The following is a 15,838-nucleotide window of genomic DNA, read 5'->3' as shown; positions in this document are numbered from 1 at the left end:
ACTTAGGAGGATGAGGTACGAGTACTAATGTGTAGAAGGTGTGTTAATGTGTGAATGTAACGGTTTTTTTTTGTTGCTTTTTTTTGAAGAAAGTTATAAAAATCTATAAATATGGCGCTACGGAAAAATGTGTCAATCGTTGCAAATACTAAAACAAATTTAAATTTAAACGATTTTCAAAATCTTTTGATTATTTATCGATTTTATTATTATAACACAAGTATATTGTATATTGTGTGGTATTTGATTTGAAAGTTTTCATAATCACGTACAAAAAACACAAAATATATTATTTTGATAATGTCCACACACTAGATACCCATATATTATTTAGTCATTTATATTGATATATGAAATTTTCACCACGTACCTACTTTATTTTCATTTTGTAGTTGGAGTTTGTTGCATAAATTTCATTTATTTATAGTTTTTATTTTATTTTATGGGTTTAAAAATAATTTGTGCAATATTTTTTGTTTAAAGTTTGTAAATTTGTCTTAATAAAGTCATAATAAAACCTTAAATGTAATACATAAATGTAAATTTGTTTGTGGTTAGCCACAACTCCAAACAGACACGTTTCATTCTAATAAACTTGAAGTGTATTAATATGGAATTTAATACAATACTAAACATTAACAATAAGAATAATTCATTAAATCTAAACAACTAAATTTTATTTGAAAAGAGATAACTTTTCTATTGCAAATATGTTGCCAAATTAAAATATGTAAAATATTTTTATTTTTTTTTCATAAATTGTATTGAAAAAACGAATTATATAAAATGTGTTACAAAATTAAAATTATTTGAATAAAAATATTGTAGTATTCGTCAATTTGTTCTTTTAATTTGACTTTTTTCACAAAATTCATCTGGTCATAACTTAAAAACACAGTTTGAATCTGGTGTTTGAAACACAGTTTGAATTACCAGATTCAAAATTATAATAAAATGTACTAAATTTCTTGAGATCGAAAATTACGATAAATTTTACTCCAATTTTTAATAAAAATCTGTATACTAGGGTACTTATATTAAAAGACGATCTGGCAATGTTTGTCCATCTTTCTGTTGCTGGCGCGATAGGGTCTAGAGGAAAGGAAATATTCTCTGTTAATCAGAAATGTTTGGTATAGAAAATGGGAAAGATCGGTGCAACCAAAAATTAAAATTTTGAACACATAGTTATAGCTAATATTTAGGTAGCATATGTGTCCAAAAATTAACAAAATAAGTTCAACTAATAAAAAATTTTGTATCGAAATAAATGAAACACATAAATATTTTGTTCCCGATAATATTTAAATGCAACTTGAAATTTAACATCTTCTACACCATTTTTCATTGAAATTTAGAAAATTCCATACCAAATTCAGAAAATTTCAAATTAATTTTAAAATTTAAAAAATTTTCAAATATAATTGATAATTTCAGTTTAAAATTCAGTGAATTCGAAAATTGAGAACTTTTTATTGAAATTTAGAAAATTCAAAATGAAAGAGAAAACTAAATTCAGAATTTCGAATTAAAATTGCGCTAATTTCAAATTTAATTTGTGAAAATTCACCATTTAAAATATAAATTAGCAATATCATTTGAAATGTTCCCAATATCATGTATAGTGTTTTCAATTTCAACTAAAAGTGGTGTGGTAATGGAAAATATCAAATTAACCAAATGTTTCTATACAAATTTCGGTATATACAAATGGTGGAAATATAAGATTTGATACAGCCGAATATAGCACTCTATCTTGTTAAAACTGTAACCTTACTCACAAAACATGATTAGTGAAAATTTAAATTATAGAAATTTGGACTGATTTAATAAAGAATCTAGTGTGGGTTATACGACCTATTGATATCTCATTCATATTTTTCATACTTTTAAAACAACAACAATACAGTATATATATAATAAAAATTATCTTCATTCTCCGAAATTTTATAATATGTATGTATTTAATTAAGCCAAAAACCAGTAAAATTTTAAATTTTAGTCAAAATTCTATTATTAAAAATTAAATTAAATCTGGAAAATATTGTCGAAATAGAACTAATACTAGTTAAAAATTGTGTCATTATTTTCTCTTAATACATATTAATATTCTTAAAAATTTTAAAGTAATGCATCCTAATAATTAATTTAAGAACTTAAAATTTCAATTTCAAAATGCAAAATCAAACGAATGACCAAACCATATACTGTAACTTAAGAAAATAAAGTATATAATGAAATTTGCCGAAAAAAATGTCTATGGTAATATTCTAGGGATTGTTTTTCCGAATACATTATGAAAATATAAATTTTTGTTTTCCTACAATCAACAGAAGTAAAAATTTAATATAATAATAAAGTTAGGCCGAAATTATAGATACCACATTAATACCGTTACCATAGTAATCGAAATTAGTGTTACCGTTACCTTCAACCGTTTCGAATCGGTAACAAAACTTGAAAACAATAATTTGTCTTTGCAAACTTACTACTAAATACTACACCTCTTGTATCTGCTACTACTTACTCTTTTATACAACCGTGCTTAAACAATTTGTTTTTCTACGCATTTTTTTATATCTTTTTTAAGACAAAAACAAAGGCCGTGTAAAAAAAACAAGTGCAAGGTTTATTATTTTTTATTGCATAAAGGATAAAATTAAACCAAACAACTAAACTGAAAAACACAAAACAGCACAGTAGTTTTTAAATTAATAAAACAAACAAATTACATTTATAAGTACATACTAGTGTATAGAATTTAACCCTTTAATAAAGGCCTAATGACTAATAATTATAAAGTAATTCAATTAAATATATACAATTATCAAGGGTAAATAAACAAAAACATTCTTTAAAAAGGGCCATAACCCGTTTGGAAGAGAATAACAGAATTAACAACCACCTGTCTCTTAAAACTTGCAAACACAGTGCCATTTGGAAAACTAACTAATCCAAAAAAAGCTACCATTTATGATAAATAATTAATCATTCAGGTGTTAAAACTAACATTTTAATATCAGAATTTGCTAAGACAGTATAATTTTTTGTGTTTAGCACACTTTCTAGAGTGATCTCATTTGTTAATAATTCGTAAAGGACCTTAGAATATAATATGACAGCACGTAATCCTCAAACTTTGATGGCTCTGCCAAGCGATGAAAGTTTCGATTTTCTATTTAAGGTGGTTTTAATCGGAGATGCTGGCACTGGCAAGACTTGCATAGTAGAACGTTTCAAAACTGGCAATTTCATAGAGCGTCATGGTAATACTATAGGTGTGGATTTTTCTATGAAAACCATTAATATTGAAGGAAAGTTTGTTAAGGTTGGTATTTGCTAAATTATAACTATATGCAAAACAGTGGTTTTTACAATTTCTCATTATTTTCAGTTACAAATTTGGGACACTGCTGGCCAGGAACGTTTTCGTACCATTACCCAAAGTTATTATCGTTCAGCAAATGGTGTGATTGTAGGTAAGTCGTAATTGCATAAATATGTACAAATATTAAAAAACGCCCATAATTTACGTTTGTTATTTTATATTTTGCTTTGTTTGTTAAAGTTAACTTGAATACTTTTGGGAGTAATATCCATTACTTTTACTTTGTGTATACCTAATTGTTTAATAAAACATTTTATTATCATTTTAAAAATATTTTTCATTAGCAATACTTTTTTCACTTTTAAACAGTTAAAACCTTTTTTTACGAAAAATGTTTTCATTAAAATATGCGTTTTTTTAATAAAAATGCAATTTAAAAATATTTTTTAATTAAAACTCTTTTATTCTGTTTTTTACTAAAAAAAAAAACTTGTTCACTAAAATCGTTTTTTCCCGAATCCATTTATTTTTTCTTACTGAATATTCGCCAAAAAATCGGCCTAATACCAGTAGTCTCTGCATCCGTATCCATACTAGAGTACGACTGAATATTCGTTTTTCGATTAGGCGAAAAATCGACCTAATACCAGTATTCGTTCAAAATTTGTCGAAGTCGATGTACTTTTGTCCGTCTGTCTGTTGAAATAAGCTTTCCGATGCTCGCAAATAACTTAAAAACATGATTGATATATCACAATATGTCAACTGCGCGACTACCTCGATTTGTTTGACCTAATTTTCACCAAAAGTCTTTTTTTCATCGAACTTAATGTATATTTTGGCAAACCCGAATATACATTCCCTTTTTATGTTTTTTAATATGTATTAATAAATTTTAAATTTTATTTTCGTACAGTTTACGACATTACCAGTCGCGATTCCTTTAGCAATCTCCAAAAATGGATAGAAGAGGTGCGACGTTACACTGCCTCAAATGTCATGTTAATAGTGGTGGGCAATAAATGTGATTTAGAGGATGAACGCGAAGTGGACTTTGAAGAAGCCCAACAAATGTGCCAGTATATACCGGAAGTGTTGCTGGTAATGGAAACCTCAGCCAAGGAGAATCGTAATGTAGATGATGCTTTTGTAACGTTGGCCAGTGAGTTAAAGCGACGCATTGACACCAGCATAAGACAAGATGAGAATGACGATGATGAAGCCATTAAATTGGGACAAAGTAAACCCTTGAAACAGTGTAGTAGCTCATGCAATTTAACGTAGAATATAAAAAAAAAACTCTTCATAATTCTCGTAATTGTGTTTTTTAAAAATGTGATTTATGTATTTACTTTATTTTGTTTTATTGTTTGTTTCTCGCATTATGATATTTTAATTTAGTTATTTGTATTATTTTTTTGTTTTTAGTTATAAATATAAATAACACATGGTACAAATGTTAACAAATTTGTATTTAAATTTTAAAGTCCAAAATGAAAATAAGGTCAATTTGTGTGTATTTAAGTTTTTTTTACCAATTGACAATTTTTATTTATAATAAATCTAACATCACTTTCCATTAACAAAAAAAAAACGTCCTTTTATAGAATTGTAGACCACAAAGTTTTAATAAATTCTCTTAAATAAATAAAAAATTAAATAAGACTTGTAAATTATTTAAAAAGTTCAGAGTCGGGGGTATACAACTAAAAGCTAAATTTCTGTATAAAGAAAAAAACTAGCTGTTTTGTTTTATTATATAAAAATCATTTATTATTTTTACGAATATCAAAAACCAAATACCTGGCTATTTGTATAAAATTAAATTTAACAAATAATCAATTATTTTTAAACATTAAATTAAAACAAAAAATAATTCAATTACATGGCATATTTACACTTACTAGCTAGTCAAAAATAATATTTAATACATACATATATTCTATAATAATTACTTTTTAGTTACTTTAGTTTTTTTACTTTTACGTACATGACGATTTGTATCGTTCGTTTTGCCTTTGCTAACATCAGCACTCGTAAGATCATAGCGAAATATTATACAACGACGATCGAAAAATATTTTAAGATCCTAGAAACATAAATACATATTGAATTATTATTTAATTTGTAGAGTTTTGTAATTAATTACCTTGGGATCATAACGATAACCTAAACCTTTTAGAAATAAATAGATTTCTTGCAGATCAATGGGCTCATACATCAATATGTTTTCATGCAATTTAGGATTTGAACAGACCAAATTATACCACGCTATATGGAAGGGCAATAAAGGTTGAGGAGTCTAAAAGAAATAAGATACAGAGGATTAAAGAAATATATTGTGTTTACATAAAATTTAATATCAAAAGCTAAAACATAATTGAAATTCTAGATTATCTAAATTGTTTAGCTTAGTTAGCAAATGCGCTAAGTCCAATAAAACATAAGTTTTATTTAAAATATGACTCTAAATTGAATGACAAAATTAAACCAATAAAATAAAGGAAACGTTTTGTGCAAGTTCTCTAAAATCAAGTAAGAGAGCTATATTCGGCTTTGCCGAATCTTATATACCCTTCACCAAATTATACTTCAAAATACAAATTTTAAATATTTTTAGGTAAACAAAATTTATTTTTTTCCTTTTTTGGAAAAAAAATTGTTATTAAACATTTTTTTTTTTAAATTTTAAATTATTTTTTTTTTTAAATTTTAAAATTTTTTTGTTTTATAAATTTTTTTTTGTTGAAAAAAAAATTTAGATTCAAAAATATTTTTTCCGATTTTGATCCATTGTAGGTCCATCTTACTATGGTCTTATAAAGGTCTTTGAAATATCTATCATTAGATATCCATATTGTCTATATTAATGACTTAGTAATCCAGATATAGGTAAAAAATAGGTCAAAAATCGAAGTTGTCTTGGTTTTTTCCTCATATCTCAGCTATTTGTAGACCGATTTTGCTGACAGAATTGTTGAAGATTTGGATCCCGAAGATATCTGGGGTCTTCAGAAAATTGATTTCAACAGACAGACGGACATGGTTTAATCGACTCCGCTATCTATAAGGATCCAGAATATATGTATATACTTTATAGAGTCGGAAAATTATATTGTGGAAATTACAAACGGAATGACAAACTCATATATACCCTTCTCAAGAAGGTGAAGGGTATAAAAATAGTGCTAGAGGAGTTGATTTAAGGACCTGTTTTCCTGAATTCTCGAAATTATAACTGTCATATACATAGGTCTGTTAGTTATTTATACAGGATTTTAAAAGTTGATTTAATGATTAAGCTGCTAACATTGAAGATGCTAAAAGCTCCAGAATTCGAATATTTATTTATTTATTTATTGAAATTCGTAGTAATATAAAAAGTCCCTTTGGACCAAAATAACTTATATATATATTCTTGTTTTGTCCGTTAAAATCCTTCATGAAGCTACTTGAAGGAAGATGGCGATGTATAAATAGTGACAGCGGTTGCAGTTAGATTAACATCAACTTCATTCTTGTACATTATAAAGAAGAGTGTGTATTATTGGGAATTATAAACGTGTATTTGTATAGAAACACATAGTGACTGTTTAAACAGTTGTTGTGTAAATTTTAATAAATAAAGAGTTGTTAAAATTTTAAACCACTAAACTGCTTTTATTTGCAATCAAGAGTATCCGGTTTATTACCAAAACGTTGAAAAAAAATATGAAAAAAAAAATTCCCCGGGAGTTTTTTTCCTTTTCGTTTTTTTAACATAGAATTTGAATAGGAAAAATGAGAAAAGAGAAAACTCCCGGGGAATTCTTTTTCATTATTGGGCTGAACATGTAAAAACATAATAATATTAAGTTCTTTATCAGTTTTGAGATGAAACTCTAAAGATTTTATAAATTTAAAAAACAAAATTAAAAACAACTGACTTACCTTTTTAGTAACATTAGTCTGCAATATATATTCTTCATTCAAAAGTTCCGCTTTAAGATCAATGCAATAACGTAGCATTTCCAGGCCACAAGAATCTTGTAGATTTAACTTTTTATTGTCCACATCCAACAAAATTTCTGCCGATTCCCTCTCACTTATAATTGGATTACTAACTAAAATCTCACTAGGTTTTGTTAGCATTGAATTAGCTCTTAAGGCCGCCTTTGAAGTACAAGGTAGATCAAACTCTTCCATATCTATAATATCTTGTTTTGGTGTCTCAACCTTATCATCTTCCATTACAATAGGATGAGTTTGATTGTAAATATATTCCAACATTTTAACCGCTTGTTTACGTTTTAAGGGTTTTATGCCAAAATTGTATAATTGCTTAAGTAATTCGGCTTCGCTATATTTCATAAAGTCCGGTTTAGGCGATGAGGTATAGCGTATGGTATAGGTTTTATTATTGTATGTTACTTCCTGTGTGGTTTTTAAGGGTATAATTGATGTAGGTGATTTTTGGAGTTGAGGATAGTTTTGGCGTTCTTTAAAACTTATTTCAGCTGTCAATAGCTGTTCAATGCCCTGAGGCTTTTTGCCAGATATTACAGTCTTTGGTGGACTTTTGTAGACCATAAGATCGAATTCATCAAAATCATTAAAATTGCTGGTAGGAGATTTTGCTCCAATATTATTTATTAAATCTTGAAATTTCTGTGAAGATCTATGACAATTACTATAACGTTTCATGGGTGCTGTGGTTTCAGAGGGTGATCTTAGGAAAGATGCTTCGTTTAAAACCTTTCTAGGAGTGCAGAGATTCGGTGTAAAATCCATGGGTTCATAATATTCTTCTAAAATACCAAACTTACTACGATCAACTTTCAAATCATCTGGATGAGATGTTTTAGCTGCGGAGTATTTTGAAGTTAATACTTCGATCTCACTGTAGGATTGTTCAGGCAGCAACTCTACTTTAATTAAAGACGTATCTTTGTCTTTTAAATCCAAATGGGAAAATTCCTTAACGCTTTTATCTTTAGTGGGAAACTCAATTATTTTTTCTTTGTCTGAATCTTGTTGTTCTTCATCACTTGCAGCCTGTTTGTCTGATATACTAATAACATCATCTTCATGTTGCGATTGCTCTGAAGTTTGAAAATTTGCTGTCTTATTGGCCTGCCAAATGGAATAGTTAATTTCATCATCTGATAAAACTAAACACTCATCATCATCATCTTCTGCCTGTTCTATATCATCATCATCATCTTCATTTTGTGTTAAATCTATGCTGACATTTTCCATATTACTTTTATTAAACGATTGAGATTTAGTTAGTACTGTATTGCTAGACATTTTGTGCATTTTCAGAGGAGTTTTGGCAGTAAAGGACATAGATTTTCTTTTTAAAGTTAGATTAGTGTCAACAGTCATATCAAAATCCATAGTGAAGTTGGTAAATTGTTCACATTTTTCAGGCGGTTTAATTGTGGGTAAAATGTTAGAGTCAGTGTTTTGTTTATCTTTGGAAGTGGATGTGTTGTTGGCTTCATTTATATATTTTTTACACAATTCCCGGAATACGGTGTCGTTAGCTGATAAACTGCCTACAATAGTTTCATTCTCCTTCGTGGCTGTCTCTTTGTGAAAACAAGTTTCCAATTGTTTGGAGCCCTGGAAATTTAGGAATGATGTATTTGTTTGATCCATAGCTATTTCACTTAAAACAATATCATCATCTTCCAACACTTTATTTGTAGAAAATTCTTTAAGCTGTTCTTGGGTTTCCAGAGTTAGCTTTTTAGGAGTTTTAATGATGGGCAAAATTTCAACAAAGTCAGTGTTTTGTTTATCTTTGGAAGTGGAAATGTTGTTATCTTCATTTACATATCTATTACACAATTCCCGGAATACTGTGTCGTTAGCTGATAAACTGTCTCTAATAATTTCTTTCTCCTTCGTGGCTGTCTCTTTATGAAAACAAGTTTCCAATTGTTTAGAGCCTTGGAAATTTAAAAATGACGTATTTGTTTGATCCATTGCTATTTCATGTAAAACAATATCATCAATACAAACAACATCAATATCTTCCAACTCTTTATTTGTAGAAAATTCTTTAAGCTGTTCTTGTGTTTCTTCTTTTTCATTTGTTTCCATAGTTAAGCTGAATTTGAAAGTTTCTTCATGGTTTTCTTGTACATCTTTTGATTTTTGGCGGTTGCTATTGATATCGGCCAAATCCTGATATTCTTCCTGTGAAGGGGATTCAGCAAATAAATCGATTTCTTCTATGGGTTTACTTTGATTAAAATTATGTGATTTATTGTGGGTTGAGATTTGTAAATCATCTTGAGTTAAATCGATTATGTTGTCATCGGGGATAGATAAGTTAGTGGAAGAGGGTTCTAAAAGTAAAGATAACGAAATTAATTAAAACAAGTAAGAGTGATTGATACATTCGGCTATGCCGAATCTTAAGATAAGACAACATTTTTTGGATGAAATTGAATTTTTTGTGAAAAAAAATTATTGGGTGTATGAATTAAAAATGGGGGATTTACAATAGATGGCGTATCTTCTGAACGCGGTTTTTGTTTTTAATAACTTCATTTGCTTTACTTATTTAATTTGAAAAGAGCCGCTAAAGCATACCGATTGCTCACCGAAGCTTATGTTGAATGTGTTTCATCGTTTTTTTTTTTATTAATAATTCTTCATTTACATAACCGAGCCCTTAAGGGCCTTATATGTTTCAACGAGCGAGAGAAGGTTTGTTCGGTTCAGAAGTGGTGATTTTGACACGGAAGACAAATATCGCCCAAGCCAACCAAAAAAGTTTGAAGACCATGAATTGAAGGCAATACTCCATGAAGATTGTTGTCAAACTCAACAAGAGCTTTCAAAATCATTGGGAGCTACTATTATTATTATTTTGCATGTTCGAAATTGCACGATGCATTCCGATAACCCGAAGTGTAAGGAATTGTATGTGAAGCCCGGCCAACCAGCCGAATCGACATCAAAGCCAAATATCCATGGCGCTAAGGTAATGCTCTGTGCTGCTATCTATTATGAGCTGCTGAAACCTGGCCAGACGATCACACGGAACTTGTACCGAATGAAACTTATTCGTTTGAAGCGAGCTTATTTCGAAAAACACTCAGAATATGCGGTCAGACATGAAAACATAATGACAAGGCTAGGCCACATGTTGCAACACCTGTTAAAAACTATTTAGAAAGGAATGGTTGGGAAGTTTTGCCTCACCCGCCTTATAGTCCAGACCTTGCCCAGTCCCACTACTGTTTGTTTCGATCGATGCAGAACGCTCTCTCTACGATAAGCTTCACTTCAGAACAGAGTATCCGAAATTGGCTTGATTCGTCCGTGGCCTCAAAAGATGTTCAGTTCTTTTGGCTCGGAATTCATATTTTGCCAGAATGATGGGAAAAGGTCATAGCTAACAATGGCCAATACATTGAATAAATTTGCATTGTACAAATATTTTAAAATAAAAGCTAAAAATTTAAAAAAAAAATCCTGCATTTTTAAGTCATCCACCCAATATGACAAAAATGATGATGAAAAAAAAAGAAAATTTTTGATGAAAACAAAAAAAAAGTTTGATGAAAAAAAATGTTTTTTCGTGAAAATCAAATTTTTGGTGAAAATAAATGTTTGATGGAAAATAATTTTTGGTAAAAAAAATTTTTAGTGGAAAAAAATATTTTGTTAAAAAAAATTGGAAAACATATAATAACACGGCTTATATCTTAGCCATTTGTGGACATATCCACGATTTTAAATAGCAAAAGAGCCAGGACTATACCCGATATGTTGATGTATCAATCATGTTTATAAGTTATTTTGGGGCTTCGGAAAGTTGATTTCAACAGACAGACATGACTATATCAACTACTAACGGCACAAAATATATATATTTTATCTGGTAGTAAATGAAAAATGCAAATTATAAACGGAATGACAAACTGATCATAGTGAGGGTATAATTAAACTGAAATTACTATTTTACTATTTTCACTAGCTTGTTTTACTATTTTCACAATACAAAAAAAAGTATACAAAATATCGAAAAATAGTAAAAGCAGGTAAACGAACTACCTATTTGAAAAAAATTTCTTATTGTATTTCAAATTTTATTTAATAAATATTTCAAATTTTATTTTAAAAAATTTTAATAAATATTTTTTTTTAAAATACAGACAATTTAATAAGCATCTGTAGAAATGAGTTGTCCTGTTCCCATAATAGCGAGACTTTCGGTTATAAAAAAACTTATTGGAAACTGCCCGCTTAAAATTTCTTTATAATTTGTTGTTACCTTTTTTACAAGTTTCAAATAATTCCGGCTGCAAATTCGACAAATAAGAGAGAGAACAAATAAAATATTGCAAAAATAAAATAAAATTATTTCGAACACGGAAATTTCGATAATTTATGATTGGTTCTAAGTATAAATATATAATTCTAATTTATTATTAATATTATGTACTTTTAAATACTAGGAACTATAAATTAATTTGTTACTTACCTTTTAAAGTTGAATCATTCTGTTCCGATGATGAAGTATTCTTTACTAAACAAAAAATTAAATAAAATTAAGTTAAGTTAATCAATGTACTGCTTTCTTACTTTACTAGTTAGATTTGCAGGTTTTAAGCAGAAATTCCACAGTTTCTTTATAATTCGTTATTATTCTGACAATTCTTAACTTATTCTACTTATAACCTGCATATCTTTAAAAAAAAAACTTTATTAAATATACAAAACAAATCTATAATTTACCTTCATCACTTGAAAAGATTTCATAAGTGTTAACACCAACCTCCATATCATCTATGGAACTATTACGACTTTTATCTTTGGCATCACTTATCACTGTTTTAACTAAAAGAATTAAAAATATTGTAAACATTTTTATATAAAATCATTTATTTAAATTAGTACCTTCAGTTTTATTATCTACTTCCTTATCGCACTCCTCCATCTCGACATCCGAATCCGCAAATAAATCGGGTGAATTTGATCTGGGTTTTTGTGTGGCATTTATTGTGCAACTAGAGACTTGCTTTATATCCAAAAGTGTTGGATTATTATTATCACATATTGTGTTAGTGGGTTGTTTTACAACAGTATTTTCAATTTCGGCTTCATTTCTTTGCATATCTTCTATTAAATCTATCATTTCATCAAGTTCGTTAGTTTGTGAATTATCAGAAATTTCAGCTAGGCTGGTGTTGGATTTTGTTTGCTCCAGAGATTCTTTCTTTTGTGTGGTATTTATGGTGGCCTGGGTATTTCTATTAAAACTAGAGACTTGCTTTATATCCAACAATTTCGAAGTTTGCAAATGTTTTAGAACATTGTTATCACATATTATGTTAGTGAGTTGTGTTCCAGTATTTTCAATTTCCCTTTTATTTCCTTGCACATCTTCTGTTAGATCTACCATTTCATCAAGTTCCATATTTTTAGCATCATCTGAAATTTCTGCTAAACTGTTGTTAGATTCTTCCTTTTGTGTGGTATTTATTGTGTCCTGGGTATTTATGCTACAACTAGATACTTGCATTGTATCCAGATATTTAGTACAAGTCAAAAGTTTTAAAATTTTCTTATCACATATAAATTCAGCAATTTCTGTCTCATTCCTTTGCATATCTTCTATTAAATCTACCATTTCAGCAAGTTCTTGATTTTCTACAACTTTAGTATTTGCAGCAGTATTTATGTTATCTTCAGTTTGTTTTGGAGACTCTTCTTTTTTATTATCATCATTATCTTTGATTTCAAGCACTTCCTGCTCCTCTTTGTTCTCATTATCTATGGTCCAATCTAATCTTTTCCTGGAACTAAAATATTCCTCTAAGTCTCTGTAAATATTTTGCAACTTTTGTAATTTATCTGTTATTTCTTTCGTTTTTGTGGTGGGTGTTAGATCTCGTCCCTGTATGGCAGTCCAATCTTTTAATAAATGCCCGGCTGGTAGTTGATTGACATCAAATAATTCACTAACGAAATACCAATCGTTTGGTTGATTTATATTTTCTACGTTTTCTAAAATTATTTTATTTGCATGCACATTCGCCTTCTTTAGCAAAGAACTTTGTGGTTTATACTGGCTTAACAAAGATTCTTGTTCGCTTAAACGTTTGGTGTGAAATTGGCTATTTAAAAGTTTTTCTATATTATCTTGTAGTTTTTTCAATTGATTTTCCGGACTTCGTAAAGTAAGGGCGGTAAATTTGTTGGCCCATTTAGATTTTCCTCTACGACCATTGGTTTTGGGTAGAAAGGCGGCAGCAAAGGTGTTGTAATCTAGTAAATATGTTATTGAAAAATAGTTTACAAAAACTGCAGAGACCTCATACTATACAAATTAGCTAATTACAGAAAAACAAGAAAGAGTGTTATATTCGGCTATGCCGAGTCTTATATACCCTTCACCAAAGTATACTTTAAGATAAATATTGAAAACAATTTTTGTTAAACAACAGTTTACCTTGTAAATTTCAAATTTACAAAGTAAACTCTTCATATTTTTATCAAATATTTTCATAGAACCTACCAGTCTTATCAGCAGTTCTAAATCCATATTTCTTTAACTTTTCCCTAATAGATTCAGCATCTTTATTGCCATCCACCAAATTAACCTCATCCTCAATTTCATGGTCATTCATCACCTCCAAACCTTTACTCTCCGCTTCTGATCTGGAAATGGCTAAAGCCAATTGAACATCATCACCGTCAAACTGATCGGCAGCACAATGTTGGGCGGCAATTTCCGCAAATAATTGTTCATTTCTTAAGAAAGCCGACTTGATGGTAGTTTGTTTCTTTGATCTGGATGATTTGGAGGTTTTTGCTTGGCTGCCACTCAGGGTTAATTTAGGTGCCCTCTTGGCTTTCTTTTCGGGCACAATAAAATTATCATCATGTAATGCATTTTTAGCATTTTTAATACTATCGGGAATCTCATTGGGATCTTTGAATATAAAGTCATCGAGTTTAGTGCGTTTAGTACGAGTGCGTGTCGCAGGCTTTACTGGAATGTCAGATGATGCTGGTACATCTTCTTTGGGTATATTAGGTGCTAAAGCAATTGGAGAAATTCCTAGTCTATCTTTAGTTTCTTCTACAGGGTCTTTATTAGATTTTTCGGGTGTTAAAAAATAGTTTGTAATGGCAGTATTTGCAGTTGCTGGTATGGATTTAGCTGTTTGGCGAGTTTTACTTAAAATAAAAGAAATAAAAAGACCAATATTTTTAATTTTATAACATTTATTATTAATAAACAACTCAACTACATAAATATAATGGTACTACAATATAAAGTAAAAAGAAGCTTTAAAATTAGCATACCGTTGTTGTTTGTTTCCCGAGGTACTGGGTAATTGTAACTTTTTTAAGTTGGCTTTACGTGTTTGGCGATCCATTATCTACCACTAACGCTCGGACATTAATTTGTGTTTCTCCTCTATAGTCTCCTTAATAGCTCTTGAAGTTCTGGGAGCACCCACTAAATTGAAAATAATTTTACGATCCTTTTCTTCTTCAGAGGCTGTTGTCAAATCGCGTATTAACTTTTCATTCGCTATGCGAAATATGGGTGTAAAACTAAAAAAAAATTGGATTTTTATTGTTTAATTAAAAAGAACATAATAATTAATGCAGAAACTTACTACCACAATGCAAATATTGCACTTCCCGCTGCAATGCTAGCTGCGGCAAAACGATTTCTATAATGATATGATGGTGTTCCTTTAGTACGTCTGGGTTTACGTTTGGCCTCATCAATTTGTTCCATAACTTGGGTGCTTACTTTGTTCACTTTATTTTATTAGAATTTAATTTATTATATAATTTTAAAACATGTTAAAAACCTGCTCGATAAAATAATTCTTCAAAAATAAGCGATTTGTAATGAAATTGAACAATGGTAAACAGCACAGAGTTGTTCAATTAATTTTTAATCACATGGTTGAATACAAAAGTAGCAGACATAGAGTGATTCATAAAAATCTACAAGTTAATAATGTTTTTTTGTAACGTTAATTTTCGCCAAAAAAATACGCTTTATTTTTGGAATACAGTGAGTGACATTGTAATGGATAGTATGTTTGAAAATTATATTCTGTAATTCCAGTTTTCAAAAACATGACCTTTTACCAAATATTTCTAAGATAAATTCAAATTTACTAGGTTTTTATATTTAAATATAGTAAATTTCAGGATTCAAGTTTAACAAAACAGTCATGTGGTTCTGCTTCTTAGCATTGACAAAACAATGGAAACTATTAAACTTCTACAAAAAAAAAATACTAAGAAAAAATGATATGTAATTGTTTGTGTTCTTATTTGTTTGTTAATATAATTATATAAAAGGATGTCCAGTTTAAAAAAAGTAACAGCTACCTTTGACAAAAATTTTATGAAAAAAAAACACACTGATTTGTTGATTTGATTTGTTCATTCATGTTGAATATTCTCATAATAATTAGTAATGTAGAAAGTTACTAAAAAAGAGGCTCACTATTCTTAAAAATATAAATAACA

The 15,838-nt window shown here is 28.9% G+C and overlaps 3 protein-coding genes across 3 annotated transcripts; 1 reads left to right on the top strand and 2 right to left on the bottom strand.

Moving 5' to 3' along the window:
• The first annotated feature begins 3,048 nt into the window (after positions 1 to 3,048).
• Positions 3,049 to 4,991, top strand: Rab19 (RAS oncogene family member Rab19). Its single transcript, XM_065503439.1, has 3 exons — positions 3,049 to 3,328; positions 3,395 to 3,479; positions 4,245 to 4,991. The coding sequence occupies exons 1-3, from the start codon at positions 3,116 to 3,118 to the stop codon at positions 4,610 to 4,612; spliced, it is 666 nt and encodes a 221-aa protein (XP_065359511.1). The 5' UTR covers positions 3,049 to 3,115; the 3' UTR covers positions 4,613 to 4,991.
• An 82-nt stretch (positions 4,992 to 5,073) lies between these two features.
• mus312 (mutagen-sensitive 312) lies at positions 5,074 to 14,718 on the bottom strand. Its single transcript, XM_065504190.1, has 8 exons — positions 14,645 to 14,718; positions 13,851 to 14,515; positions 12,230 to 13,600; positions 12,068 to 12,169; positions 11,814 to 11,858; positions 7,259 to 9,666; positions 5,478 to 5,630; positions 5,074 to 5,417 (listed from the first exon to the last, which is right to left on the bottom strand). Exons 1-8 carry the CDS (start codon positions 14,716 to 14,718, stop codon positions 5,280 to 5,282), a joined length of 4,956 nt encoding a protein of 1,651 aa, XP_065360262.1. The 3' UTR covers positions 5,074 to 5,279.
• Positions 14,546 to 15,235, bottom strand: LOC135955269 (uncharacterized). Its single transcript, XM_065505605.1, has 2 exons — positions 14,965 to 15,235; positions 14,546 to 14,899 (listed from the first exon to the last, which is right to left on the bottom strand). The coding sequence occupies exons 1-2, from the start codon at positions 15,087 to 15,089 to the stop codon at positions 14,728 to 14,730; spliced, it is 297 nt and encodes a 98-aa protein (XP_065361677.1). The 5' UTR covers positions 15,090 to 15,235; the 3' UTR covers positions 14,546 to 14,727.
• Between the last annotated feature and the right edge of the window lie 603 nt (positions 15,236 to 15,838).

Source organism: Calliphora vicina, chromosome 3 (assembly GCF_958450345.1).
Source record: "Calliphora vicina chromosome 3, idCalVici1.1, whole genome shotgun sequence".
Classification (NCBI taxonomy): domain Eukaryota; kingdom Metazoa; phylum Arthropoda; class Insecta; order Diptera; family Calliphoridae; genus Calliphora; species Calliphora vicina.
This window is presented reverse-complemented; position numbering and strand designations above follow the sequence as displayed.